General features: G+C 45.1%; 2 protein-coding genes across 4 annotated transcripts in view; one reads left to right on the top strand and one right to left on the bottom strand.

Annotated features, from left to right (window-relative positions):
• The window catches only part of LOC146190274 (tRNA (guanine(10)-N(2))-methyltransferase TRMT11), a 37270-nt gene extending 32800 nt beyond the window's left edge, over positions 1 to 4470 (top strand). Inside the window, exons 11-14 of one of the 2 annotated variants that reach the window (XM_084600724.1) lie at positions 952 to 1083; positions 1353 to 1473; positions 3079 to 3173; positions 4354 to 4470. In XM_084600724.1, the coding sequence (XP_084456850.1) occupies positions 952 to 1083; positions 1353 to 1473; positions 3079 to 3168 (343 nt within the window). In that variant the 3' untranslated portion in view covers positions 3169 to 3173; positions 4354 to 4470. Of the gene's footprint in view, positions 1 to 951; positions 1084 to 1352; positions 1474 to 2164; positions 2213 to 3078; positions 3174 to 4353 lie in introns of those variants that run through there. The other variant, XM_084600725.1, reaches the window with a different exon arrangement.
• Positions 4471 to 4949: 479 nt separating this feature from the next.
• LOC146190273 (ER membrane protein complex subunit 2-A-like) lies at positions 4950 to 27174 on the bottom strand. 2 transcript variants are annotated; one of them, XM_084600727.1, is made up of 8 exons: positions 26997 to 27174; positions 26388 to 26501; positions 26256 to 26320; positions 26077 to 26162; positions 19117 to 19402; positions 16166 to 16276; positions 12234 to 12338; positions 4950 to 5147 (listed from the first exon to the last, which is right to left on the bottom strand). In XM_084600727.1, exons 1-8 carry the CDS (start codon positions 27037 to 27039, stop codon positions 5079 to 5081), a joined length of 879 nt encoding a protein of 292 aa, XP_084456853.1. In that variant the 5' UTR covers positions 27040 to 27174; the 3' UTR covers positions 4950 to 5078. The 2 variants fall into 2 exon arrangements, with proteins under 2 accessions (XP_084456853.1, XP_084456852.1); XM_084600726.1 differs by lacking the exon at positions 26997 to 27174 and adding an exon at positions 26576 to 26818.

Below are 27174 nucleotides of genomic sequence, written 5' to 3'. Positions count from 1 at the left end.
ATTTCCTGCATTGGATCGAAAAAATGAGCATGTGTGCCGCCAAGAAAAAGCAGTACCAAAGAAGTTATCTGGAATAAGAAAAAGCTTAAGTCTTGAATCGAACAGTTCAAATATCAAACTATGTTCATCAGAGCCAAACACACACAGCGCTTTCAAGGGACTGTCATTCAGTCTTCAAAGGACCCGGAAAAATTTTCGAATTATGCGAAAGTTCGAATGATTGAATGTCCTTAAAGAAACTGCTGAGAGCCGTTTGCATATCACAGTAATTTAAATCTTATCTAATGAATGCTTAGAATATGTTTGTCCATACATTTGAGATGAAAACTAGGCAACGACAATATTTTGCGATTTCATCAATTGCTTTGCCCACACTATCGGGAATGTCGAAAAAAATCATCAGTGCCTGTGCAGCGCAGTGTGACACACAGTAGCAGTGGTGCCTCGTCATAAATGACTCCGTTGAATTTTGAGGATGCTTCCCCACAGCATCTTCAAAAAGCGATGGGTCAGCATACTTGGAAGTGGAGAGGAAGCACGTGGATGCAAGGGAGCGAAATATGTGTAGGTGCTAGAATGACGTCACGCCACCCCAAAGTAGAACTAAAAGACCAGTGATGCTCAAAGTCGTATCTGAAACGGCGTGACTGGCCGATGGGGCCACCTGATGGCTGTGGAAACTGCTGCTGGACTATATTTTACCTATGAGGAATTTCCGGTAATCATTGTGCCTGCTGCTGAGCACACACCCGAGGTGCACGGGCACCACTGTTCCAAGCAATTCATGTTCAGGGAGGTCTGTTTGGACGATTGCTGGCTTTGTGGGTCGAGCCTCGAAAGGAAGCCAGTTGTGCACCCAGTGTGAACCATGCACTTTTGGTGAAGCCCATGAACCCGTTTGCTTGTGAATTTTACTCCGGCTTGCCTTTCATTTTTCAATCTTTGATTCAGAGCGGCACAACACATTCCATCCAAGGTGGCCTACTGCCTGAGGGACGTCATGTGCGACTTGCTCAACTTTAGTGCCCACCACTTATGTCTCAGTGGGAGGCTGGTGTTCTGGATGCCCATCTACAATGAAGAGTGAGCATTTGTGCCTCTTCACTATACACAGCAGCTCCATCACAAGGGTGCCTTGCAGTGCTTGATGCTTATGCTTAACCAAATTATTTATACGAAACGGTGCAAACAGAAAGTCTGCATTGACTGCGAAAGCACCTTTGTGATAGCGCACCCCCCCTTTTTAGTGGAGCATTATGCCATTCCGTGTGCTTTTTCGTTAAGCTGCCAAAGCCTTGCCTTGTGTCTTGCTTTGCAAAAGAAGGATGCTCCATTTTCTTTTTTCCATGCAGCTTCAGTGAATCCAGCCTTCCACGGCATCCTTGCCTTAAGCTGATCACCTACACTGAGCAATCACTCTCCAAGCACTCGTCTCGACTGCTCATCACCATGGAGAAAACGAGTGAGCCTGATGTAAGCATAAACCATCTCACTTCATTGACACAAGTGTGCATGACAAGTGCTGAACATGCGGTGTCAGTAGTTGGTATATTATATATAGGGGGCTGGCAACTGAATTTTGCATTGAGAAACTTTGGTGTCCAAGGTGCCTAATTGCCGACCGGTTTTGTTGGGAACATGCTAAAAGAAGTTTATGTTTATGGACAATTTTATGCTAGTGAATGGAGCAGCTTTTATGTAGCCCAATGTTGGAAACTACGGCCAAGGAGCGAGGTAACAATTTCACGCCAGTAATAAACTACAGCTTGGTATCTAAGGTGCCAACCACCCGACTGTTACTGGCTAATTTTATCATGCCATAGTGTCAGAGCCGTTACAGCACTTGAAGTTACACCTTGCTGACAACAGCTTACTAGACTGGGTTACTGCTTCTGACAGAAAAATGCAATACAGTGACGCCATCTAGTAACTTAAGTTAATTAAAAGCACTTCAGCAGGAGTGTAAAGGGAGTGTGTATTCTGTCTGAAGGTACCTAGGGGAGTGTAAGTTGTATAACAATATATGACAAACATTTCCAAAAGGACAAGGTATCTGGCGGTTACACATTAGTGGTCACGTGAATGACGAGTGCTAACCGGTTTCCTTTGATGGATGGCTTCGGTCTCATGGGCCAGAACTTGAGACTCCCGATTTCTTTTGCAGGCTTCTACTTGTTGAATCTATATTGATGATCTTGCCACCTTCATGGGTGGGTTGAAGATTGAGCAGCCACACCTTGAACATTCACGTGCACTTTACTACATTTGGACTCAGCTCGCGCTTTTCGAGAGAAAGCTGTGCTCAAGGTTGCCGTCATGGCACGCACGTTTATATTATCCAGTGGGGTGAGAGTGTGTTTGGAACATCCAAAATTTTGCAGATTGTACACAATGCCCTCAGACTGGGGAATTTTACAAATTCGTATCATCGGGATTCGCATCACGGAGATAATACTGTGTTTGCGAATGTTCGGTTACTTTATGTAGGCTGACAAACTTCACCATAATAGCTAGGGCAGTAAAATCTGCGCACATAAGAATGTGTGAGTAATATTTTACTGATATATGGTCACATGGTGTAGTATGATAATGGCAAGGTTTTTCTGCAGGATTGTGCTTCAGCTTGTTCCATATGATTCTCAAAGCTGAATGAGAACAAGAACCCCATTATCTTTGGCAGCACGGCGCTTAATTCCTTCAATATGACACTTGGTCTTTTCAGTCTCATGCCACGTTTGCCCACCTGTCAATCCCCTTAACTTCCAAAAGCTGCACACGGTCTATAAAAAGCTGTAGTGGAAGGCTGCTGGTTGTTCGTCCACCTGGTGTTCATTAGTGGGCACTGGCATCAATGTTTTGAATTTTCACCTCCATTGGAAGTAGCTGATATAGTGTAGATTGTCCTGTGACCTTGAACTTAACAGGTTTAATGCTACAGCCACCAACTGCCTGCATTTAATGTGGCATCTGCAGGTGTTCTTAACAGAGTTCCACCATATTAATTTCCTTGGCTAACAGTAAGTCTGGTACAACTTGTCTACTGCACGGTAAAAAGCACCTTTTTGTCATTTGTCACAGGATACATCATGCGCAGTTATGTCATCCACTGCTGACAAGTTCAGGGACCGATATTTCACAGGTGCAAAAGGCAAAGATATGAAAAGTTGACATTGGTAAGAGCCCCTTCTCAGATTTTAAAATTCTATATAGAGCGGTTGACTGCCTGTAAGACCGTGATTCCTTTTTGACTATTTACTGCACAACTAACTGTTTGCTGCTGTATGCAAAGTGTTTGGTTACTGAAAGTCACAAGTATATTCTCTTTTGGCTCTGGGCCCTATCCCGAGAGAAACAAAGCTGGCAACCAACTGTTCAGTTGTACGGTACAGCCGATAGCCATTCTAATTTTAGTTTTGGATGACTGCGGTGACACCACCATATTGTTTTGGATGAGGAAGAAGCGGGCAGTGGCACAGGCAGGAGCGCTCGTGCTAGGCCCATTGCGATTCATTAAATCATCTCTCAGTCATAGGCTATCTTCTGTTCTCATTGTGCCACCCCGTAACAATATCAGCACAGTTGCGCCACAGCAGCCACACCTTATCCAATTAGCTCAATTGCCTCACCCAACATTATGAATTTTTGTATGAAATTTGTTTTTTGTAGTCATATGCTTGTTATATATGTGTATTCATTTTTTTGCCGCAGATGCTCCTCCTACCTGGACCATGTATATGGTCTGCAGTATTTGCAAATAAAATTCAAATAAGGGTTGTATATTGACAGTTCTTCGAAGTTTTGATTTAATGTGTAGGTAGTGACAGCTGTCTAGCTCACTTTGACTCAGCAGCTGCTTGCCTATAGGCTTAAGCACACACTTCCTGGCTTTTTTTCACTAGAAAGACAACTGCTTAACAAAATCACATTTCAGCAGCTGTGACGAGATGCACTAGACTTTGGCCATTCCTTTTTAAATCTGTTCAATATCCTCTGTTAAGCAAATTTGAATTAACCTTTTCCTTCGGCAAGAGTAGGAAGTAACATCCAGATTTGCACTTTGCACCAGTTGTGCAGCAGCTGGCACTGTTCAGAATTTACTTGGCCTTTCCTCAGCAGCAGTTTTTAGATTCGTTTTTAACTCCCTGTAATTGTGTTGAGAACCTTCAGACTGCATTACTGGTCACAGTTCTTTAACTGTTGTTTGTGATGCAACTATAGGAACATGTTTATGCTATGTTGAACTGATGTTATTGCATCAACATCAATGCCGTGTTTGTCCACAGCCCTTTATTTGCACTACACTGTCTGCAGTTCTGTAACTGAACACTTTCTTATCAAATTTGCTGTTTCCAGGTGTCAAGTTTGTTTTTTTTTTGCTTTGGAGGGTACAGCTGCTCATCGTGATTACTACAGTGGCATTCTCATTTCAAGGCCATCGGAATCCAGAATAAATTGTTGTGTTTCAAGAAACTTTCTCCCTGCTATGAAAGTCACTATGTTGCATTAGGACAGCTCTCGTCAGAAGCTTGTGAGAAAGAACACTTGTGAAAAGAAGGGGTGTGAAAATATTTGAAATTTTGAACACAAATTGAATATATTTGTTATTCGATTCATATTTGTATTCGAAAAACTAATATTCAGTGTTTCCAAATATTAGAAAATTACTGAATACACTGAAAATGCATACACTGCAAAATGCACCGTCATGCATTAAATTGAAATTACACAAGGATTGAGATTGAAGGATTGAGGTTGTGTTTTCACTTTCTCATCCATAGAAGCATGTACTGTATCAGTGTTTCATCAAACTTCATGCATAATATAAAGCTTGTGCAATATAATATAGTCACAATAATTCATTCCCGTTTTCAACAATGTAATGTGTATACGAAACTCACATGACATTGGGATCAGCAGCACCACATGCTCCAAGGAAATATCACAGTCAATCGTTTGTACAATAGCAGGAAAAAAAATATCAGAGTGGTTTATACAAATATCATATATATGCTCTTTTTCTTTCCGTATAAATACAAGTGCATGTAGCAAGTTGGTGGGTGGTCCAAAGAGGTGTGTCCTCAGTTGATCTGTAAAGTGGTCAGCATGCTGTCTAGCAGTTTCACTTGGGAGTCTTCACACTGCCTTTCCTGCACACCGAAACAAAGCACTTAGCCTGGTTTACTGGTGTGGGATGAGACCACCGGGCTGCTGTAATATGCTTAACTATCTAGCACAAAGTGGACAGATTATGAATGCAGTCTTTCCTTGTGAGCACATGTTCAATCCTGACCGATTAACCAATGAATGTTTACAGGCTTCTCAATCCTATTGCATCCTAATCACAGAAGGCAACAAAATGGCACAAACACACAAGTGGGAGGCATCACTGCAATGCTTATGGCATGGCTACAAGAGCCAATCATTTGTCTAACCTTGCAAACAGCTGAACTTCCTTGCACACAAACCACAGCCGCAGTCTCAACATAACCAAGAGCAGCGATTCATTCCTTTGAAAATTCAATGGAAGCAATGATGGGAAAAAGTGTATAACAGGACAGTGCTGCCTTTTCACCTTTGTTGCTTTAATTGAAAACAAAATGCATAGCCACCAACCTGTTCAATTATAAGTTTTTAGCAACATAAGCAAAGAGCCGCATCTTTGGGCTTCATAAAACAGCAAGTGGTAAGCACTAGCCTTTGGCATAGGTCAAATGGACACAATGTACTAACAAGTAACAAAGTTGACAAAACATTCAGTTACATGTTACATTTCCTCGCCAGCTAGAAACTCTTTACCACCGACTTCGCTTGAACTGTGCATATACAGATGGCTTGCACTACCGTTTCGGTGAAATGAACAGTCCGCATTGTGACAACTGTGGCTCAATTGAAACTGTGGAACATATCCAACTTCAGTGCCCTGCGTACACTGACGAGCGTGCATACTACGAACATAGCATGGAGAAGCTCTCCCCAGTACCTTTAACATTAGCCTGCCCTAGGCAACTCGCAACGAACTTTCTATTTACGTATTTGAAAGACATTGGACTCCTTGACAAACTCTAAATTCACCTTGCATGTATCCCTCAGGCATTTTTCAAGTCGAATCATGCATTTCATCATATACCATTACTCCACAAAGCACCTTAACACGTATTTAGTGGCCGCATTTTATCTCCCCCTTCAATTCTATTATTTTCCTCACCATTCTTATTCAATCTTTCCCTCCCGAATTCCCCTTCCTACACAGAGTAGCATGCGAGCGAAATCTAAACGCGGGCAAAATTATCTGTTTTTCATTAAAGGGTCTCTCTCTCTCCCTGAAGTGCCATGGAAATATCATTGTTATAACTGAAAATTGTTACCACTGGGTTAGGCCAAAAAAACAAAGAAAACATAATAAACTACAGATTTAATGAAGGCGAGGTAGCTTGCACTTTTTATTTCACATCAGGAAGAAACCCGTAATCCGTAAGCATTGTCTGTTCCACAGCAATCTGGCCGACATCTTTCTGCAGGGCATCTAACTGCTGAACATAGTGCAGTGGAAGGTTCTTGGCAAAAACAAAGTCCTGCAGGGAGACAATCATTCTCAAAGCCTCCTGCTGAGATGCAACCTGCACAGGTTCCGGTTCGTCGTCGTCGCTACTGTAACAGCCTTTGCGCCAGTGACTGTTGTGACAATAGCCTCGTCTATCAGCTGTTCATGTTTGTTTTGTGGGGTTTAACATCCCAAAGCAAGTCAGGCTATGAGAGAGGCCGTAGTGGAGGACTCCGGAAATTTCGCCCACCTGGGGTTCTTTAACGTGCACCGACATCGCACAGCTCACGGGCGACTTGCCTTTCGCCTCGATCGAAAAGCTGCCGCCGAGGCCAGGATTCGATCCCGCATAGCTCTTCATCTGTCGCGACTGTATCGTTGGCATGTAATAATTTCTCAAGTCCTGACATGTTGCCATCACTACCGCTCACTGTGGACCAAAGTTCGGTCATCGCTGTGTCGGCAGGTGCTTTGCAACCTTCCGCGTCGCTGCCATCTCCAGCAAAACCTGCTTTCCTGAAACAGTACATGATGATGGAGGAGCGAGATCAAGTCTGACGCCAGTCGGTGTTCTCGGACGGAAAAGACGAGGTTCAGTGCAAGCCTGCTCAAAACACTTCGGTGATCAGTGCCTTGAAGCAAGCAATCATGCCTGCATCCATAGGCTGCAGTTGTGGTGGGAGAAAAAAACACTTCCACATGTGAGAGCTTCTGAGCTGTTCGGTGCGCAGTGCAATTGTCGGGCACCAATGCCACCTTTCTGCCTTCGCGCTGCATCCGATGATCAAACTCGACCAGCTACTCGCGAAAAAGTTCGCTTATCATCCATGCTTTCCCGTTATGACTGCAGCGAACCAGAATCCTTGCAGCACCACGAAACCAGCGGGGATTCTTAGATTCCCCTATGACGAAGGTGGGCACTTGTCGCTGCCGTCCATGTTGGCACACAAGAAAATGGTCAAGCGCAATTTGATTTGCTTGCCATCCTTACAGGGGCCGACTTTGACAGTGTGCATCTTTGACAGTAGTATCTGGAAAAACAGCCCAGTCTCGTCGCTGTACTACAGTCGAACCCAGATATATCGAATTTTGGTTGTATCGTACTCACAGAATATCCCCTTGAAAATCCCATGTACAAGTATAGGAAAGCCGCGTCATATATTGAACTTAATTTCACCGGTCGTTCGATATATCAAACTCCGCACCACGCACTGGAAAGCGTGCCTTCCCCAAAGACGACCGCATCACCCTTGGCCATTTGCCGCGTGACGTTTTCAAGGAATGAGAGGGGACAGTTCGGCGACAGCTTGTCTAGGGTAGCGCCACGCCCATTCCCCAAAGGCGCGTGCATCTGCGGTTATCGTTTCCCGCGCGCCAGCACGTACGTTTGCAAGCCATGTACATGAATGAACCAGAAAGAACCAGTGGGAAGGAGGGAAAAAACGCGATGGAGCGAAGCGCAAGGGTGTGCCCATTATTTTGCCGAGCTCTCTCCTTCCTCTATCCCGGCCTTCGTTCACAGTAGCATGCGCTATGCATGCGCCAAGCCAGCTCAGCCCATTTTCAGACAGAATGTCGGACGCTTTCTCCAACGTGTGTTGCGAACCTTCTGCGCGCGGCGGCTGACATGGCTATGGCTAAAGCCCCTCTAGCTATGGCGCCTGCGAACGTTAAGAAGCGGCATATCTTTTTGTTTTCTTCGAGATTCGTCCTTAAGAAGCAGCAGTTTTTTTTTTTTCTGCGGGAGTCGTTTATTCTTGCATGTATGAATCAACAAAAGCACGCGGTCAGCTGCGATCATGACGCTGGCTTTTAGCATTTTTCGCTTCAAACAGCATTTGCAGCAATCATGCTTTCCAATAATTTTGTAGCAGTGGACTACGCCCGCCCCAAGCGCGGCGTGATAAATCGAACCAGGCTTGTGCAATCAAGCTATCACAGGCACTCTGACAAGTTCACTCCCCGCCACGGCAGGAGCTATCAAAAGATAAACACGTCGTGATGTTATCGTTGCGCAGCATCTTGGCACACTGCCAAGAAATGAGCTGTGGATGAGACGACCGAAAAACAAGAGTGGCGCGTGCCATCGACATGCAAGCGAAAATGCTCGCAATTTCTGCCGCGGCGACACAGAAACCTTGTTTTGAGCTGCCAGTGGCTTGAGCGGTGAAAGGGACGCAGTTCCAACAAGTTGGAAATTTTTTGCTCTGTCGTTGCTGCTCGTCGCTGAGATCACTCAATCGCTTGCATGTGAGCGAGCTGGCCTTAATGCTATTTTTGTCCCCCAAATTCTCAGGTGCAAAAGTGGAGGGTGGGTTCATTATGCGAGTGGGTTGATTATGCGACAAATACGGTATTGTTTTTTCGCATTGTAAGTGCCATCACAAGCCGATTTCTGTATATCGAACTATTTCACGATCCCCTTCGAGTTCAGTATATCCGGGTTCGACAGTAGTCCCGATCCGCAAATGCTTTTCGGATGTAGGGCAGTGTTTCCTCAAGCCACTTCTGCCTAGCGTTGACATCGAGTGATCCTGCTTTGCCCTCGTCTGCCTTGTAGATGATTCCATGTCTCTCCTTGAACCACTGAATCCAACCACCACCAGTCTGGAAATTGGTGTTGCGCAGGAGGTATGCAAAGTTCTTTGCCTTCTCCACTAAAATCGGGCCCTAATTGGAAGGTTCGCTACACGGGCATTCAAGAACCACTGGTAGAGTGCCTGCTCCACATCTTTGTAGGCCCCATGTCAAACCCTTTTTTGGCCGTCGTCCATTGCGTGGGCAGCACTAGCATCGCTTTCTTCTCAATCTTGAGCTCAATGCGGATGACTGTCGGTACTGTCAGTTACGTCAGGCCGTACTTGCACGCAAAGTTGCACACTTTTACGCCATACTTGTGCTCACATACAATGTTCCTCTTTAACTTCTAGCGGTATCACCATTTGCTCCCTCTTCTGCGCCAGTTGTCACGTTTCTTGAAGGAGGAGCCTCTATTGCTCTTCACAGAAAATCCAGAGCCAGCAAGATCATAGCAACGCTGATGGCACACAAGGAGAACCAAGCTAGAAAGACTCGTGCATGATTGCTGCTGCACATGTGCCACAAAACGTGCAACCATAAAGCGGGGGCCTGAACAAAGCTAATAGGGGAGGTAGTGCAGCGCACCACGGTCAGCGCACCCTCAGTATGGATTGCTCCATCATGCGGAGGCAGAGGGGGAGCGCTCAAAGCACTCCCTGAGAACGGCAGTGCCTAGCAGCGCCTTACGCCTTCCCTTCTCCTCCGTGTGAGGGAGTGCTCCATCCTCCCCCGCGTCTTAGCGATGTGCAAGCTTCCCCGGTGCACCCGACCAACGCATTGGCTCAACGCACTCTGTCCAAATTTTCGATTTTTCATTTTTGTCTGCAGCACCGGCATTGTCGGCATCTCCGCATACACGTGCGATTTTGTGGTTGCCACATCTCCGCGTTTTTGTTGATTTCCAGTGACCATATTTGATTGTCATAACCGATAATGTGATATGACACCATTGTAATAAGCGGTTTATTTTACCATAGAACACATAGAAAATCTGACGGTGCAGCAGCTGCCCACTGTTATATCCGATATATTGTTAAAACCGGTATTGTTATAAGTGGGTTTGACTGTATATACCTTCGACAAAGTAGTAACACAAAAAGTGGCTTGGGACAAATGTGAGCACTCTAAGGCCTCCTGCTAGGGTCAAAGCTTTGGCCTGCAGAATAGTTGAGGAGAAATAAGGTCTTAAAAAAATTTGAAGTCGCGATCATAAAATATTTGTATGACATGTACTTTTGTGCACTTACTTCTAATATGTCACTTAATTTTACGTAAAACAAGTCCTTTTGCACTAAAGTAGTTAGTTATGTAACTTTTTATTCAAAGTATCTAATAAACTTGCTAAAAATACAAGCTGTTCCTTTCTCTTGGCAGCCAGAATTGCAATAAAATTTATGAGGCTGACACCAATTATATTTTTTGTTATTCAGTTGTAAATTGAACAGAATATTGTCTAACAGTTTCAAACATCACTGAAGGTAATTTCAATGAGTTCTAAAAAAAAACACAGATGAAAATGGTGAAGTAGAAGCAGTACCTGGGAAGCAGTACACAGCTTAAACTGCTTTTCTGGTACGCTGTATTGGTCGAGTTGGAAGCAGTTCATATTGTGGAAAAGCACAAAAGAGACAAAGGACAGAGAAAAGAAAGGAGTTCATATTGTGGAAAAGTGCAAAAGAGGCAAAGGACCAAGAAAAGAGAGGACAACACGGGCGTCCGTGTCGTCGTATCTTTTCTCGGTCCTTTCTCTCTTTTGCGCTTTTCCACAATATGAACTGCTTTTCTGCTATCATCCACAAGCCCCACTACAGCACGTGTCTTTTATACTGTTGTCAGCAATGACCAGAGGATCACTGGCACCTGCTCGCTTTCATAGCAGGAATGTTTACAGCCAGCAGTTGACTGCTTTGTGGCATGCCATGATGACAAACTGTGTAGTGTGTTTCGTTTACCAGCTTTACACAGGCTCGTAATTCTACAAGGCAACAGCAAACAAGTGTGAGTTAGCTTAAATAGCGGTGAGTACTGTTGTGATGTTTGGCCGCAAGTAATGTAGAATAATGAACAGATATTTTGTCATTTCTGAGTGTTCAGGAAGTGCGAACAGTGAAAATGTGGTGCAAATAACACTATATTGTTGATACTATCTGCCGAATAACCGAAATTTCAAATAGTCATGTGCACGTAATAAGATTACGTCCTACCATTCATCGAAAATTGAGTTGTAAGATTTTGAAGTTGCCATTTTACGAACAGAAATTACAAGCCTTTTCTTCCCATTTCTGAACTGACAACTCGAGAACTCAACAACTTTGCTTCTTTGGTAAGCAGGATGATAATTCCATCCTTGCATCAAGAGAGACCAACAGCCTGCAGTTGAGTAAGTTCATGAACCTACTGTAGCACTTCTTAAATGCTCTTGACAAAAACAAACAAATATGTTAGTGCACAAGGAATTGTTTTACATTAAAGGGCCCATGAAGAGCTATTATTAAAATTATAAAATGCGCACAAGCAATAGGTATCCTACGAATCCTCTCTGTAGCACAAAAATTTTGAAGGTAGCTTTAATAGCACTAAACATATGGGCGATATAAAGTGACTTAACTCATCTCCTCCCCTCAACTCAATCTACACCCCCGTCCCGCCCTAGCAACTTGGCAGCGTCCGATGAGCGGGCGTGCCCGGCAGCCCACTGAAGTCAGTGGGGAGGCTTGCGCGCAGAGATGTGTCGCCTCAATTGGTAGCGAGCGGCCGCCAAGAGCACTTTTTAATAATTATTTGCAAATTATTGGCTTCACGCAAAATTTTCAAATATTGGCTCGATATTCACAAAGACCACCTCTATGGATTTCTTGCATTAGAAATTTACCACAAGTAAGATTTCAGGGGGCCCTTTAAATGAAATGGCATATTTGGAATCTGCACAACTAAATACATGTTCCCAGAAGAGTCATGCTTAAACTTTGTTTTCAATTATCTTTTTCCTTTTAGTACTGAATGAATACCTATTAACAGCATGATGCCTCGCTTGTAGAGAAGATGCAAGAAGAGACCACAAAAGGCTCCCAAAAACTTTCACTGGCGTGTTGCTGGCCTCGTTGGCACATACCTGGTACTTCTTTGTGATCTGCTGAGAAGCCCAAGCTGCGTATCGCTGGTTGTCCTTTTTCTTCTGTACAGAACTCTTCGGATGCGAGCCAATGTGACTAGAAGCCTGTAAAAAGAAGAAGCAGTAATGCTACATGCCGACTTGCTGCTGAGATGGTACCCATTTTCTTTAGTAGTTTTGCAAGATGCACAAGTCAAGGCAGGGCCTCAACTTATTACTGTGGTCACTTGAATCATGTTATCTGAACTGTTAAGTTATAATAATGCATTCACTGTCGGTGGATTGTGTTATCTTAAGTGGGCATGCATTTCAGCTGAACTTTCATGTTCGGCTGCGATTTTGTAACGTATACACATACTATACGCAATTTTGCAAATGGGTGAAGGAAGCTGCCATATTAGGACGCTGGGTTGCTCCCATAGCACAGTAAAGAGTTGAAGACTGCCCTCCTTAACAGCCCAGTCAAACCGGTTTCTCTGAGATTCGTGAAATTGTGTATAGAGGCGGCATCTGCTTACTGCAGTCTAACCCGAATATATATCGAACTCAATTTCACCAGGCGTTCAATATATCGAGCTCCGCACCACGCATTGGACGGTGAGCCTTCCCCCAAGACGATCGCATCACCCTCGGCTGTTTGCAGTGAGACGTTTTCAAGCCACGCGCGGAAGGAATGAGGGGACACAGATCGGCAACGGCTGGTCTAGGGCAGTGCCACACCCTTTCCTCAAAGGCGCGCGCATCTATGGTGATCGCTGCCGCGCACCAGCACATGACGTTTGCAAGCCATGTGCGTGAAGGAATGAGAGGGAACCATTGCAGCCGTGGTGCTAGGGAGAAGGGAAAAACGAGATAGAGCAAACTGCAAGGGTGTGCCCACTCTTCTGCCGAACTTTATATCTCCCCTTCCTCTCTCTTTCCCGGTATGCGTTCACAGCAGCACACATTACGCATGCGCGGACAAGCCAGCTCAGTCCGTCGCAGACACTTTCTCAGTGTGTGTTGTGAATGCTTTGCATGCGGTGGCTGACTTGTGATGCGCGTCTCGTGTCGTAGTGCTGAACATGCGTAAGCTACGGCGGCTGCGAACGCCAAGGAGTGGCAATTACTTTTTTTTTTTTTTTTTTTTTTTTTTTTGCGGGAGTCGTTCATCCTTGCTGTCGTGCTAAACGTGCGGTGCAGTGTAAGCTACGGCGGCTACAGACGTTAAAAAGCGGCAGGTTCTTTGTTCGTTTTTTTTTTTTTTGCGAGAGTCGTCCATTCTTACATCTATGAATCAACAAAAGCACGCGGCCAGCTGCGATCATGACACCGACTTTTAGTATTGTTCGCTTCAATGATTTTGTGGCAGAGGATTACATCCGCCCCAAGCCGCGGCACGATAAATCAAGCCATCATGGGCACTCTGCCAAGTTTGCTCCCTGCCACCGTACGATCCATCAAAAGTATGGTAAAAAGATAAGCACGCCCTGACATCGCTGCGTAGCATCTCGGCGCACTGTCAAAAAGTAAGCAATGGATGCGACGGTCAAAACGAAGGGAGGCGCCACCGAACATTTTTTTTTCTTTCAAATTCTCGGGAGGCAAAAGTGGGGACTGGGTTCATTATGTGAGTGGGTTGATTACGTGACAAATACAGTATCATTTTTCACGATCGCAAGTGGCGTCTCAAGCCGTTTTCTGTATATCGAATTATTTCTCTATCTCCTTCGAGTTCGATATATCTGGGTTCGACTGTATTACGAAGTTTACTAGCACTTGCAGTTCTAAATAACTCAGTTCCTCACACCCTAAGTTAATACAGCAATGTTTCACAAATAATTTCATGTAACAGTGCATTTATTGGGTAGGTATAGAAATAAAATTCCACACAAAGCACTAAATGGCAGTAGACACACAAATATTATAGCCCTTTAGTAGTCTTTGCCACAGCCAGCTTAACACAACAGCTTCTCATCTGAAAGCTCATCAGAGGCTCGCCAAACAATACTGCTAAAAGCAAGGAAACAATGCGACGCCACAACTTTTGAAACATGCACTACCCACTACCATTAAAAAATCAATTTTTACAAACAGTCAACGAACTATGCACAATCCTTTAAATTTAAAATCTGAGTTGCCAAAGAAGGCATACAAGTGCACGTTTTTGAAACAAGGCTCGCAGATTTTACACTGCTTAGAGGAAAACTGCAGAATCAGCAGCTGATAAACATTCCACGAATATGCTAATGCTAGCTAAATCACTGAGCCAGTTCAGGTAGTGCAGCTATTTTAGTAGTATTTTAATACCGCAGAGATAGTTTGAGCAGTCACACAGCAAGTCAAATCGATGCCTGAATAATTTTACAGATCACGCAAACTAAATTTGTGCCTTTTCAGGGCTTGTGAGAGTATCTGCCGCATGTATCACTATAGGCCCTTGACAGCAGTACAATTTCTGCAGGCGTTTCTAATTATCATTATAACAAGAACAGCAATCTCCAGTTGCTCCAAGCTTGCATCACTCAAGACAGCACTCTTTCCAACTCCCTGACCATGTCACTCCAACCCGTGAGAGGATGCTGGCAGAGTGTATCAGTTATGTTTACTACTTTCTTTTCATGGATTTTAAGCAAGCCACTTGATCTTCATTTCAGGATATCTGCCAAATCTACAGCATGCTGGTCTCTAGTGCTAATTTCTATTTTATGCTTTGGACCTCTCAAGACAACTTCTCTCCCAACAAATACCCTATTTACTCGATTCCAAGCACCTGCTTTTTTTTCTACAATCGTGACAAATAAAGTAAGTGGCGTGCTTAGATTCGAAAAATCTAAAACGAAGCACCCCTCTTATCTCGATGAAGCGGGAGCAAGAAGAAAAAATTTATTAATTTATTTGACAAACAAAGTTGGCAAGCATGCTCAGCCAGCGCAATTACATTTTGCTTAAACTTGAAGCTGTAAGCAGCCCTCTACAAAAGGTTCTGACTTGTTTTATGGCTCTCAAATAAATTGCACCAAACCAAGCAATGCACACCCGTGATGCCTCCTGCCGCTGATACCAGGCTCACACGACCACATGCTGATAAAGTTGTCGGGGTCGCTTTCGGCCAGTTTTTGGCATTTTATGCTGCCATCTGTCATGTAGTGTCTGAACACAACAACACATGAAGCTGGAGATTATGCTATGAATACTGCACCACCTCGGGACTCTTGACAGTTCCAGTTCGATTAGAGAGTGAGTAAGCGCATTTGATGGCCTTGGATATACGAACTTCCTAAAGGGGACGCTTCAATTCTAATGCGATTTTTTTCCCCAAAAAATATTTTTGCGAGAATAGGTGGGTGCTTAGATTCGCGAAAATATGGTATATACGCTCATATCAGTACAACAAAAATGTGAAGGCGTTGCATACCACAAAAAATGCACAAACCTTAGGAGCTACAAAATGCTGAAAAGTAATCTATCATAAAGAAGATCGGTCTGGTCTGTGGGGTTTAACGTCCCAAAGCGACTCGGGCTATGAGATGCAATAGTGGAGGACTCCGAAAATTTCGACCACCTGGGGTTCTTTAACGTGCACTGACATCGCACAGCACACGGGCGCCTTGCTTTTCGCCTTCATCGAAAAGTGGCCGCCGAGGCCGGGATTCGATCCCGCGTCTTTGGGAACAGTAGTCGAGTGCCGTAACCACTGCGCCACCCCGGCCGGGCATATCATAAAGAAGAGAAAGGTGTGCTACAGTTACAGCTCTGGTGTCACCATCAAGACAAAGGACCCAATGCAAAAAGATCTGGGCTCTAGAATGGAATTTCGACTGAACTGTAATGTGTCCGAAAATACAAAATTTAATGCGTGTGCTGTATCTGAGTGGTTAGGTGTGTAGTTGCAACTTCAGTTCTTTATTGCTGAAAGCATGTTTGCGGAAAATTAAAGACGAAACACTCACCAGGAAGAGCCCATAGAGTGCCCGAATGTTGTTGGGATTCAGTTTGACTGCTTGCGCAAAATATGATCTTGCCAACTCCATTGTTTCCATATTACCTATTGTGTACTGAATCTGCAAAGAAACGAAAATAAAAGAATGTTATGCTCTGCTCCGACAAATAAGTTTCCATTCTGAAGCTATTTTTCAAGAACAGGAGATGCGGGCTTCAAAAGGCGAAAAATCGTGAAAAAGTCGGCTTTTCAAAAAATACATATCTCGGCTGTATATGTTATAAACTACCTTTTCTATAATTATAAACGCCTAATTCATCGTGGAACTGCTTTAAATTAAAGATACAACTGGGCGCGGCCAAAGTGCTCTAGAGAGCACTTTAGCGCGGCAGCCCCCGAGCCGCGAGCGAACGACAAAAGTACTCAAACTTCGCGCGTGCATCATTTTTCTGCCGTTGAACCGAGCGCCGCCATCTTGGTCTTGTTTTGTTTGTGAATGCTTGCCCTTTTCCATGTTGCCTTCGCCGGCGGTGTCCGTGGCGTAGCAGAAGCGTGGCTCGCTTGTGATTGGGGGCCTCGCAGGGATTGTTGAGCTTCCCGCGTCTCGAATTCGGCTGTGGTTGGACTAAGAGCGCGCTCCGTGAGAATGCGGGGGATCGCGCGACTGCTATTGGCTGCTGCGCGCGCTGATACGGCAGTCCCTCCCCAGGGCGTCGTCTGCTCCGGCTGCCTGGCGTTCTTTGTGCGCTCGCTAGAGAAGGTGCTGGCTCGCTGATTCGCTTCACGTTTCACCATTTTTGAGATTGCTGTCATCATCGCTTGTTACGAATTCTGGTGGCGTGTTTTGAACGGTTTCGTGCACTTTGTGGATCGTCGCACGGTCCGCTACGATGCGCGCTAGGATTTCAAAACACTGCATACGTCGTCGTTCTGTGAATGCCGTCCAAATCGCGAAGTTAGCGAAGCGAGTTGCCAATGGTCGCGGAGACGCTTCTAGCAGTGCTGCCTCTGCTACACCACTACTAGACTGACTGCGCTGCCACTTCCAACTGTGTATCTTTCGTGTCAACGTAAGGAGATGGCGTTTGAAGCGTGCCTGCTGTACCGACCATATCAACCTCGGCGATCTCAGCCTCGCGTATCAAGTCGTCAGCGTCGCCCACTGTTCGCATGGAAATGCACTTTCCGAAGGAATCGAAGAGGTGGAGGCACAACGTGCTGCAGTGAAAAACAAACTTTAGACTTGAAAATGTTGTTTTAAACGTTAAGGGCCATTTTCTCAGAATTAATTTTTTTCCTAGTATGGCTGTTTATTCCCGCAGTATCTCTGGAACCGCTAATCGGATTCCCACCTGAGACAAGCTCATGTTTTTTAAATATTGAGTCTGTAATTTATAATAAACAATTAAAACTAGGCTAATGCAAGTCCAATTAGTGGCACTAACTTCAATGCTGTGCTAAAATTTTTCAGCAAGGAAATTCAAAAAAAGGGCTCTGTCTTGCTCTGTGGTACTTAGGTATTCAGGAACCTTCATAATGAATTTCATAGTGCCAACACATTTTGCAAGTTCTCCAGGCATGGTACAAGGAACCCATGTAAATCATTCTGACCAATGTGCGCAGCTCCGTGAAACTTTGAAATTACCTATTCAAATGGCTGTGCCATGAGTCTACCATTTCATTCGATTACCTCAAGAAACAAAAAAGTTTGTACTATTCAAAGGTAGCCTCGAGAAAAATAAAATGTGTCAGTCATCCATGCAATCTTCTAAGATGGGACACTAAAAACCGCTTTTAGAAAGTAACTCGGTGATAAACGATTACCAAACCAACAAATTCGTTAGTTCTGCATTGTATGTAATGCTTGTGTGAAAGGAGATTGTTTGAATGAACGCAATGCATGTTTTAGACTGAAAAAAGCAGCGGTGTTAATAAAAATTTCCAATGCCAGTGGTTTTGAATGATTTTGAGTTATTTATTGCATCATATTCCTCGAAGTGCCCAGTCTCTGACACAACTGTTTTCCGAGACTATAAGTAGAACTGTAGGTAAACAGCAAATCGAAACTGGAACCGGTTTCATGGCTAGAAATGACATTCCAGTTAACAAATCTGTGATGTCACATACAGTATTGGAAAAACATTCGCATTCACACTAAATGGTGGAAATGGAGACACGATGCCTCAGTTGGCCTAACACAAGCCTTGAAATTTGTTGTTCATGCAGGGAGTGCGAGTAACATGGGTATGAAGTTTGTGGCATTGCAAACGCAATGCTGCCCGCAGAAATCATCTGAACTAAGGCCACAAAAAGCGGCACATATTAATATCAAGTTGCGCACTGCACATTGCCAAAATTTGGTTTGGTTGACGTGAAGAGAAGAGCCTACAGTAGAAGTTTCACACTGAAAAAAACCCTGGAGTTGGCCTTTATGGGTATGATGTAAAAGCATTAATGGCTCCCATCTGCTAATCCTCCTCCAGATCATTGTTCCCATTTATGCTACTTCATTACTTACCTCACTAATCCTTTAATTTTTGTCTCCATTATCTCACATACACTTAGAAGCATAAAATCGGAAGCTACCATTTTATACGAGAGACCACCCATCGCAGGTATAGAGCTCCGTTTAACAATGTTATACAAACATGCCTGCATGGCCTAGAGGCAGTGTCTGTCTTGGGTCCAGGATTCCCAGACTCTATCATCTTACCCTCTCCTCTCAAAGAAGCTGCCAGAGCCGGTACCTTCTGCCAACTTGGCCATGTCATGTGATCTCGAGAAGTCATACAACCTACCAATCAATCTGTGACCAGCCATGCCACCTGCAACCTATACCACCTGCCAGAGGCTTGCTTGTGATTTTTTACACATTGTGTCGACAATGTCGATGCTGGATTTTCTAGAGAATGGGGCCTTTAATCTATCACATTAAAATGCAGTCATTCTATGAGTATGTACCTCTGCATAGCGTTGATAGTACAAGTGGTTGTGTGGGTTGCACAGGATCAGCTCCTCGAGGCAGAAGGCAGCACGGGCTAGATCTTGCTCCCGCAAGTAGAGCCCGCATAGCTGCAGCCAGGCTTCCTGGTCGCCCATGAAACGGCGCAGGTAGTCGCTCAGCTCGCGCACTGCCTCCCCGACCATCTGCTGCGAGAGCAGCACCGCAACTCTCCGCTTGTGCACCGCTGAATTTGACTCATCCTGAACCAACAGGGAATCATACTGTGCAAATGCCTCGTCATACCTGCAGCAGACAGGGAAGAAGAGAGGCTCTGTAAGAAATGTCCACAAAAAATTCCAAGCCATGAAATTCTTCAATAACAAAATACAGAATCAGAATTTGTGGGGAGTAAGGGAAAAGACTGTTCTTATTAGGCTCAAACATCAGAGCAAAGCATGCATGAGTACTTCATCTTGGACATCAGTTTTAGTGACAGCTTGTTTCTACACAAAAACTATTGCATAAAAGAAACGCTACAGTCCACACAAAACTACGATGCTCACAAGGACCAGACGTTCACGATCATATTATTAATATAAGAATGGTAGCATATTGGGTATCAGCGCATGAAGTCCCAACAACAAATTTCTACATATAGGAGGTATGCACTGATGCCAAGATGGCATCAAATTATGCCACCAGTCGCTGTACTTGCAGTGAACATAGCAGATGAATACCAGCATGCTTTCCTCGCGCGGCGTATTGAGATTGCCGCTGGGAATTTGCAAGCATGGGAAATTCAGCAGGCCGTCGCTGCACGCGACAGAAGCAAGACTGTGTCACAAATAAACGCCACTTCGGATGGGCAGCTGCGCTGCTTAGCGCTGCTCGGGTCCAACGACGCCGTGGGCTGACTTGAAGTGCAGGTAATGGTCAGTGGTAGCACTTCCGTGAAATTGGTGTCAGAATTTGGAAGTGTTATTGTTACATTTTTTTTACACAAAGCTTGCTGTCCATTGTTGCAATTAATGGTTGCTAATTACGGCACCAAATAGGCTAAGTGCACGGTGATGGTTCAACTGTGCGCTGTGCATTATGAGAAAAGTCAACAAGAGAATGTGTAGCCGGTACTCAGTAATTCGCGCTTCATCCCTGTCCTGTGTATTGCTGGCGTCTGTAAACACAGTGCACCTGCAGCGAAGTGACCAAGTTAAACTGGCAGGTTGCCGAGCTAGGCGGTGAACTTGCATTATCAATGCGCTCTTAACTGGCCTACTTGGTGAACGAATTCAGGCAAGGTGCTAGCGCACAAGGAGGACACACACGGCGGGTAGGCGGACAGGACAAACACTAGACTTACAACTGAAGTTTATTCCGGAAAAGACACATACTTTTTTTTTTCTTTTTTTTCCCCTCCTCCTTAACATGCTCCGCTGGTACCGCCTTTAAGCATCAGAAGTGATAAAAGCGACTTGAAAACGCCACGTTTACAGAATACACTGAGAAGATTAAATTCGATAAATCTGAAAAGCAAATGGGACGAAGAGCATGAGGAATGCGGTACGAAAGACCTTACAGAACCAAAATATAAACACAAAATAAAACCGTTGTGGCAAAAGAAATCTTCAAAAGGTGACGTGAAAGCTAAAACAGACATGTGTAAAGGCAAGCCAAGGTGACGTTAGATGAAAGAGACAAAACAACCATATAAAAAGTACACCGCGATAACCCAGCAACAATTAGATGAGACAGACAAAACAACCATGAATTGATAAAAACTACACCACGACAATCTGAGCAACAAAACGAGCAGGAGCTCCAACACAAGTAAAAAAGAACCAAAAAACCTTTGGCGCAACCCCAGGCAGAAGCCTTAGGGCAGAGGAAGGAGTGAAGGGAGAAAACAAATTGCCCGCCAGATAGTACCAAGGGCCACGAAGCTACTGGGGATGTAAAACCTTCATAATTTTTAATAGCCGCCATACCTTTCTAGATATTCCCATTCTTTATTACTACGTGCGATAGAGGGCTTACTCACGCATTCATCTCCTGCCTGTTTTATATAGAGGGCTTCAAGGATTTCCCTGTTCTCTTTGGTATCCATCTTCCTTATGGCTGCGGTCTCCTCCCATTTTGGAGTACAGTCCGGTTGGTGAAGGCACTTTTTGCAATGTTTGCCCAAGTGGCCATCTATCGAAACGCCTGAAACCTTTAGCTGGTGCTCCTGTAATCTTTCGTTAAGGCAACGGCCCGTTTGTCCGAGGTAGCGTTTGCCGCAGGGCAGGGGAAATGTTGTAAACCACACCCTTCTGACATTTCACGGCTTTTCTCTGGTGTTTCTTAGTGCAGGCATTGTTCTTCATGCCGTTGCTGACGATTCTGCACAGCCTGCTCAACTTCATCGGTGCTGTTAAAACAACCGAAATGCAGGTTTTTCCCCGACTTTTTTGAGGCGGTGTGACACGCCGTGCAGGTACGGAATGGCTACCCGCCGGCTGTTAGGCTTGCTCTTGTCAGGTACAACACAAGGAAATCATCAACGTACCGAAATACCTTAATAAAGCTCAGCATTTTTTCATTTTCCAAATACGTTGCAATGCGTTTGTCACACTGAGCTAGAAAAATTTTTTCACTCAGAAGAGCAGCTATACAAGAACCTATGCACACTCCATCATTCTGTACGTACCTATCATCATTAAGGCGTACATAAGTAGACTCAAGGTAACACTTTAACAGAGCCACAAAGTTGTCAACTGAAACACCTGAGGTATTCTGAAATTTTAATGGGTCCGACTCCTCTATTATTTCCCGCACAGCCCACAACACCTGATCCTGAGGAAGGAAGTAAAACAACTCCTCTATGTCAATAGAAAAGGCGGAAATTGATTTGTTAGGATAGCTCCCACTGCTGAGAAACTCGATCACGTCCCGCGAATTCCTGACATGAAAGGGGTCGTCAACACAGAGGATGTTCAAATGTTTCTGCAAAAATCGCGACAAAACACCTTGCCAGGATCCTTTCTCTGACGCGATTGCCCTCAAGGGAATATTTTGCTTGTGTGTTTTGGCTGAGAAGAAAACGCTCAGTCCGTCCTTCAACTTTGCTGCCGCCAAATTCTTGCGCAGGCAACTGAGTATTAAAGTATCGCAAAGACCTAAGGCTTTCCTTTTTAAACTTCTTGAAGGCTGCTTCACTATTCTGAAGTTCTTATCTACAGCTTGCTTGGCCTTTTCTTCAAATAGTTTTCTTGTCATCACAGCAGACCCACCTTCTTTATCTTCCACTAATAGGGCTAGGTCATTCTGCCGTAAAAAGGAAATGGTCTTACTGACCGCCAAATCAACTTTTTTTCTTCTACCCTGGACACAGTGCTTTAAACAATTAACACCTTCCGAAATAACTACAGCCCTTTCCTCTTGTTCAGCGCAACTAGCTATTCTTCTAACAATCGATAACAACTCGACAGGATTCTGCGAAGGTTCATTACAAAACTTTGGTCCACAGCTCAACACAGCCTCTACATCGCGAGGAAGTTCGACGCCATCCAAACATTTTACCTTCTAGCGGTTCACTTCGATTCTTTCCGCATTCCTCTTCCAGGTACACAGAGCCGGCAGAACCTGTTCCCATAGAAGGCCGGATAACCGCTGAGCTTCACGTGTCCAAGTCCTATGCACTTGTTCACTTCCCCGTTGATCTTGCATAACAGAAGTGGCTTGTACTCGAAGGCACTGATGAAGGAACCGCACTTGTCTCCACAATTCCGAGCGCAAAATTTTGATTAATCGCTTGTCATGTCGCATGGAAGGGGAGAACGAGCCAAAAAGGCGAAGAACTTCAGGTGGCACCAGTCAGTTATTAAGCGCAAAGGTCAGCACCCTTGCACGACACGTGGTAAGGGCGATCAAGTTCATATAGGAGGTTGAAAGATTGTTACACGCTTAACAACCGACTGGTCCGAAACAGGACGAGGTCACATCATTTCATATGTACAGCTTTTGGGAAAGTTTAACTGGTTCCATCCTGCGCTTATTCTAGATGCACCTCATCCAAAACATTCACAGGTAACTTCGAGGTTAAACTCTGAAGCGCTATGTCTAGGCCACATATGCAGAAGAGATGGAAATCAAGGATTCTGCGTAGATACATAGTCTAGAGTAATGCAAGAGCACCATGACCTGCTGCAAAACTACATGTGGCTTTTGAGAAGGGCCGTTGTCACTGTTGTTCGAGCTTTCATTCCGGTATAGAGGGAAACTGAATCCACAGACAACATTCGTGCCGTGCCCTTTTCAAGTAACTCGGCTCGAGCAGCGCTAATCAGTGTACGTGCCCACAATGAGTGGCGTTTGTTTATGACGCATTTTCCTGCAGCCGTCGAGTGCGACAATCCACCTTTTGCGCGAGTTTTCTGCGCATGCGCGAAGTCGTAGCGGCGGCTGATGGAAACACATTGGACAGCGTCGACGGCGTTTCTCGGCGCCGCCAGTGCACGAGGGCTGGCGGCACCGGGCGGCACGGTGACCGTCACAGGCTTGGTAAACGAATACCAACCACATCTGCCGCGTACGGTTGCCATTCTCTAAGCGCGCCGAGATGCAAGACGTGGTTTTTCAGGTTTCCTTCGACGAGCCACGCCACGACCAACAACGACGTGAAGCTTGAATTAGGGCCACCAATCGTCAAGATGTGAATGGCCAACCTTAGCAACCGACTGCATACTCTCGACTGTGCGAAAAACACTTCGTTACAGGTATGTATGCATCTAAAGGAATAGTGCATGATGAAAAGTATCTACCGGAGTTCGCACCAAGCCTGTAACCCACCAGTGATAGCCGCAATGAGCATTTGTTCGGCGCGTCTGATGGCGATGTGTTTTGTCGTTTGTTTTCTTTATGTGCGAAGGGGCCGGGTAGCGCAGGTATCACAGGTGGCTGTGTGCGCTAGACTGTGATATTTAGCATGTCTTATAGCGACTGCCGCCTGACTGAAAAGAAAAAAAAAAATTGGGCGTTTGTTGTGATGCACCGCCGTTCGCGAGCAGAGTGGTTGAACTGGTCATGAGGCTCGTGAATGGCAGTGCATTAAAACTCCGTATTTTTTTTCTTGTTAGTCAGGTGGCAGTCACGATAAAACATGCTAAATATTATGGCCTAGCGCACACAGCCGCCTGTGATATCTAAGCTACCTAGCCCTTTCGCACATAAAGAAAAGAAACGACAAAATACATCGCCTTCAGGCCCCGGCGCAACTAAAGCACTCACGCACCGAAGAAATCCTCAATACAGCTATCACTGGTGCATTACAGGCTGGGTGCAAACTCCAGTAGGTACTTTTCATCATGCATATTTCCTTTAGATGCGTACATACCTGTAGTATCTGTGTTTTTGCCGCTCGGAGCATATAATGCACTTGACACTCTTGCATGATGCATAATATATTTTTTTTTTTACCTTAAAGGCTCGCCTTCGTGCACGCCAAAGCATTCGGATTTTGTTCCTTTGGTGTACGCAAAGATGCACTTCGTTAGGGAGCTTGATAATCGTAGTCTTCGTCTAACCGTTTGCAACGGCAAGGAAACCGCTCTGCACAAATGAGTCTCCTGGAGTATTCATGCTTGTTCACTTGCAGAGTGGATCGCTCTTGACGTAGAACTGGGTTGATTCCTGACCGAGATGCTCATCCGATATGCAGGAGATGCATATATGTCACCAAGTCGTTGATACCGCAGAAATTGCGGCGGAGGCAGAAAGGTTGTTGATCTTTTCACAACAGAATGACCATTCTCTGTGCACCGAGAACGTTTTCACCACTGCGACCACATCCGTTCTGACTCCTGAGGGCAGAAACCGGTTACAGTGCTGAATCATTCGTTGCCAGAAAAATGCCGCGCATTTCCTGCAGGTGTGCATTCCGGCCGGGACAATGCCCTTTTCAGGAAGAGTGTATAAGTGCCTCTCTGCCGAGCTTCGTAGATGAAATCCTATAGCTGCACGCTTGTAGATGACGCAAGGAGGAAGCGACGCCCATTGCACCATGCTGGCGCCGCGGTGACCGCATTGTACTCGGTAACACAAGACACCCCGCTCCGCGCCGCTCGTAAGCCACAGGAGACGATTCCACCTAGCTCTGCAGCATCAACAAACCCCTGGCTGCTTTGCCCTTTGAGATCCTTCTCTTACTCTCTCTGCCTCCATGCTCTCCTGTCTGCCGAAAACCTGCACGCTGAGACCGTCTCATTCTGTCACGTTGAACACGGCCCGCGCTACACGCTCTTACAATACGAAGATAGTATATGCGTGCGTTATGAGTGGATTGTGAAAACGCTGTACATTCCCCCATTCTGCGTGAGCATGATATACTTTCTGCCCCGAGGCCAAAAAAGTGGGAAGCTTTCGCTTTCTACCTGCGTTGGCGTGGCCATTTCGTATTGTGCGCTTTCGCGTCGTCTGCTACACTGCCGTCCAATGTGTTTCTCGCCCGCTCCCGCATGATGGCGCCACATCCTCCCGCAAAAGGCGAATTAGAGGCCTGATTCCCAAAGCATGCGGATCCTAAGCGACAACATGAATGTAGCACGCAAGCCACCGTAATATGGCGAAAGTACGCTTTCGGAGCAGGACTGGCAGGAGTTTGTTTGCTATGTGCACTGTGAAAATGGCGGCCGGCGGCGTAGTTGGACGCCATGTGGCTGCAGTGCATACCACCTATAGAAACCTTACATAAGATGTAGAACAGCATGCGTGGCTCACACATAGCTTGCTATGGCTAAGCAGAAAAGAATGTGTGTCTATGCTTCAGTAATAACTAAATATACACATATTTCCGAATAACTGTCTTTGGCTATCTATAGGTTACACATTCATACTGCTTTATACGGCAATGTGCCCCTGTTCCTTTCCACGTTCATTAAAGCGTGCTTATTCCCTGCCAAGAGAGTTGCAAGGAAATTCAGGTCGAATTTTCAGGCACTTACTTTTCAAGTGCTTCAAGCTGCATAGCTTCCAATTTTTTCACTCGTAAACTGCCAGGAAACTCTTCTTCCAGCTTGTCTAGGCACTCCTGCGGAAAGAAAGTAAGCTTAAAGCTCATTTCTTCACACGACTTCGGCACAAGATCGGAAGCAAAAAAAAAAACAAAAAAAGTTTTTTTCACCTTTGCGAGAGCCATTTCGTGACAGTCCAGAGCGGCTATGCACACTTGTTCGTAGACAACCCATTCTGCAACGAATGCACGCCGGTGAGATCGCGAATATGACTTCGTAGAATCCTCTCGCTCATGACTCACTTTCGTCCCCAAGTTTTTTAATGTGCTTAGCAATCACATTGCGCCACAACTCGACCGTCTCTTCTGACCTCCTGTCGTTCTCTTCTCTCCACTGGCGCAGCGTTTCTCGTGCATCTAGAATGACGGAAACAGCTAGTTAGGCACGCGGGCGTATTGAAAAAGCAAGGCTCACGCCACAGTTTACTTACTTTCCACTTCATCTGCAAGCAAAACGGAGTGATTTATGAATATGAGTCGCAGCCAACATTTCCGACTCATACGCCGTGTGAAACAGCATAGGTTTCATCTACAAACTTGCAAGGTTTCAATTAAACGTTTAACAATGCCCGTGCTCGTATGTTAGCGCAAAAGTGACCAACGCAGAGGCATATGTTAGAAGCAATGCTCTCAAAATTACGGTCCTAGCCACACGTTATAACGCCGCACCTGCGCCAGGAAATTGGAACAAGCGAGCGTTTTCCTGCACGGAAGTGAAGCTGTGCAGCAGACAGTCGTTCAGCATTGAAAATATAAAAAGCGCCCTTTTCAGCGTATCTGCACGTTACAGAGGCTGGCGAAAATGTTACAACGTAAACTCAGAGAACAAGCTACCTCAGCTACGATACGAACCTTCCCAGCTCATACGAAGCAGGTCAATGGTGCCGGCAGCCATGTTTAATGGACACAGTCAGAAAGTGAAGGGGTGAAGGGTGTTAAAGGAAGAGGGAAAGCTGAACCATAGAGTAATATATAGATATGTTACTCTATGGCTCAACGATGGTTTAATGGACACAGCCAGAAAGTGAAG

This window comes from Amblyomma maculatum, chromosome 4, assembly GCF_055883805.1.
Source record: "Amblyomma maculatum isolate TAMU_Amacu chromosome 4, ASM5588380v1, whole genome shotgun sequence".
NCBI classification, from domain to species: domain Eukaryota; kingdom Metazoa; phylum Arthropoda; class Arachnida; order Ixodida; family Ixodidae; genus Amblyomma; species Amblyomma maculatum.
The sequence above is the reverse complement of the archived record's forward strand: the minus strand, read 5'-3'. Positions and strand labels throughout refer to the sequence as shown.

Bases quoted from the DNA above. Each gene is read 5' to 3' on its own strand.
- LOC146190273 (XM_084600726.1), bottom strand. From the start codon at position 26,645: ATGAGTCGGAAATGTTGGCTGCGACTCATATTCATAAATCACTCCGTT. The intron at 26,321-26,387 runs GTGAGTCATGAG...CATTCGTTGCAG, and splicing joins TAAAAAACTTGGGGACGAAA to AATGGGTTGTCTACGAACAA. The intron at 12,339-16,165 runs GTGAGTGTTTCG...TTCTTTTTACAG, and splicing joins CACTCTATGGGCTCTTCCTG to GCTTCTAGTCACATTGGCTC.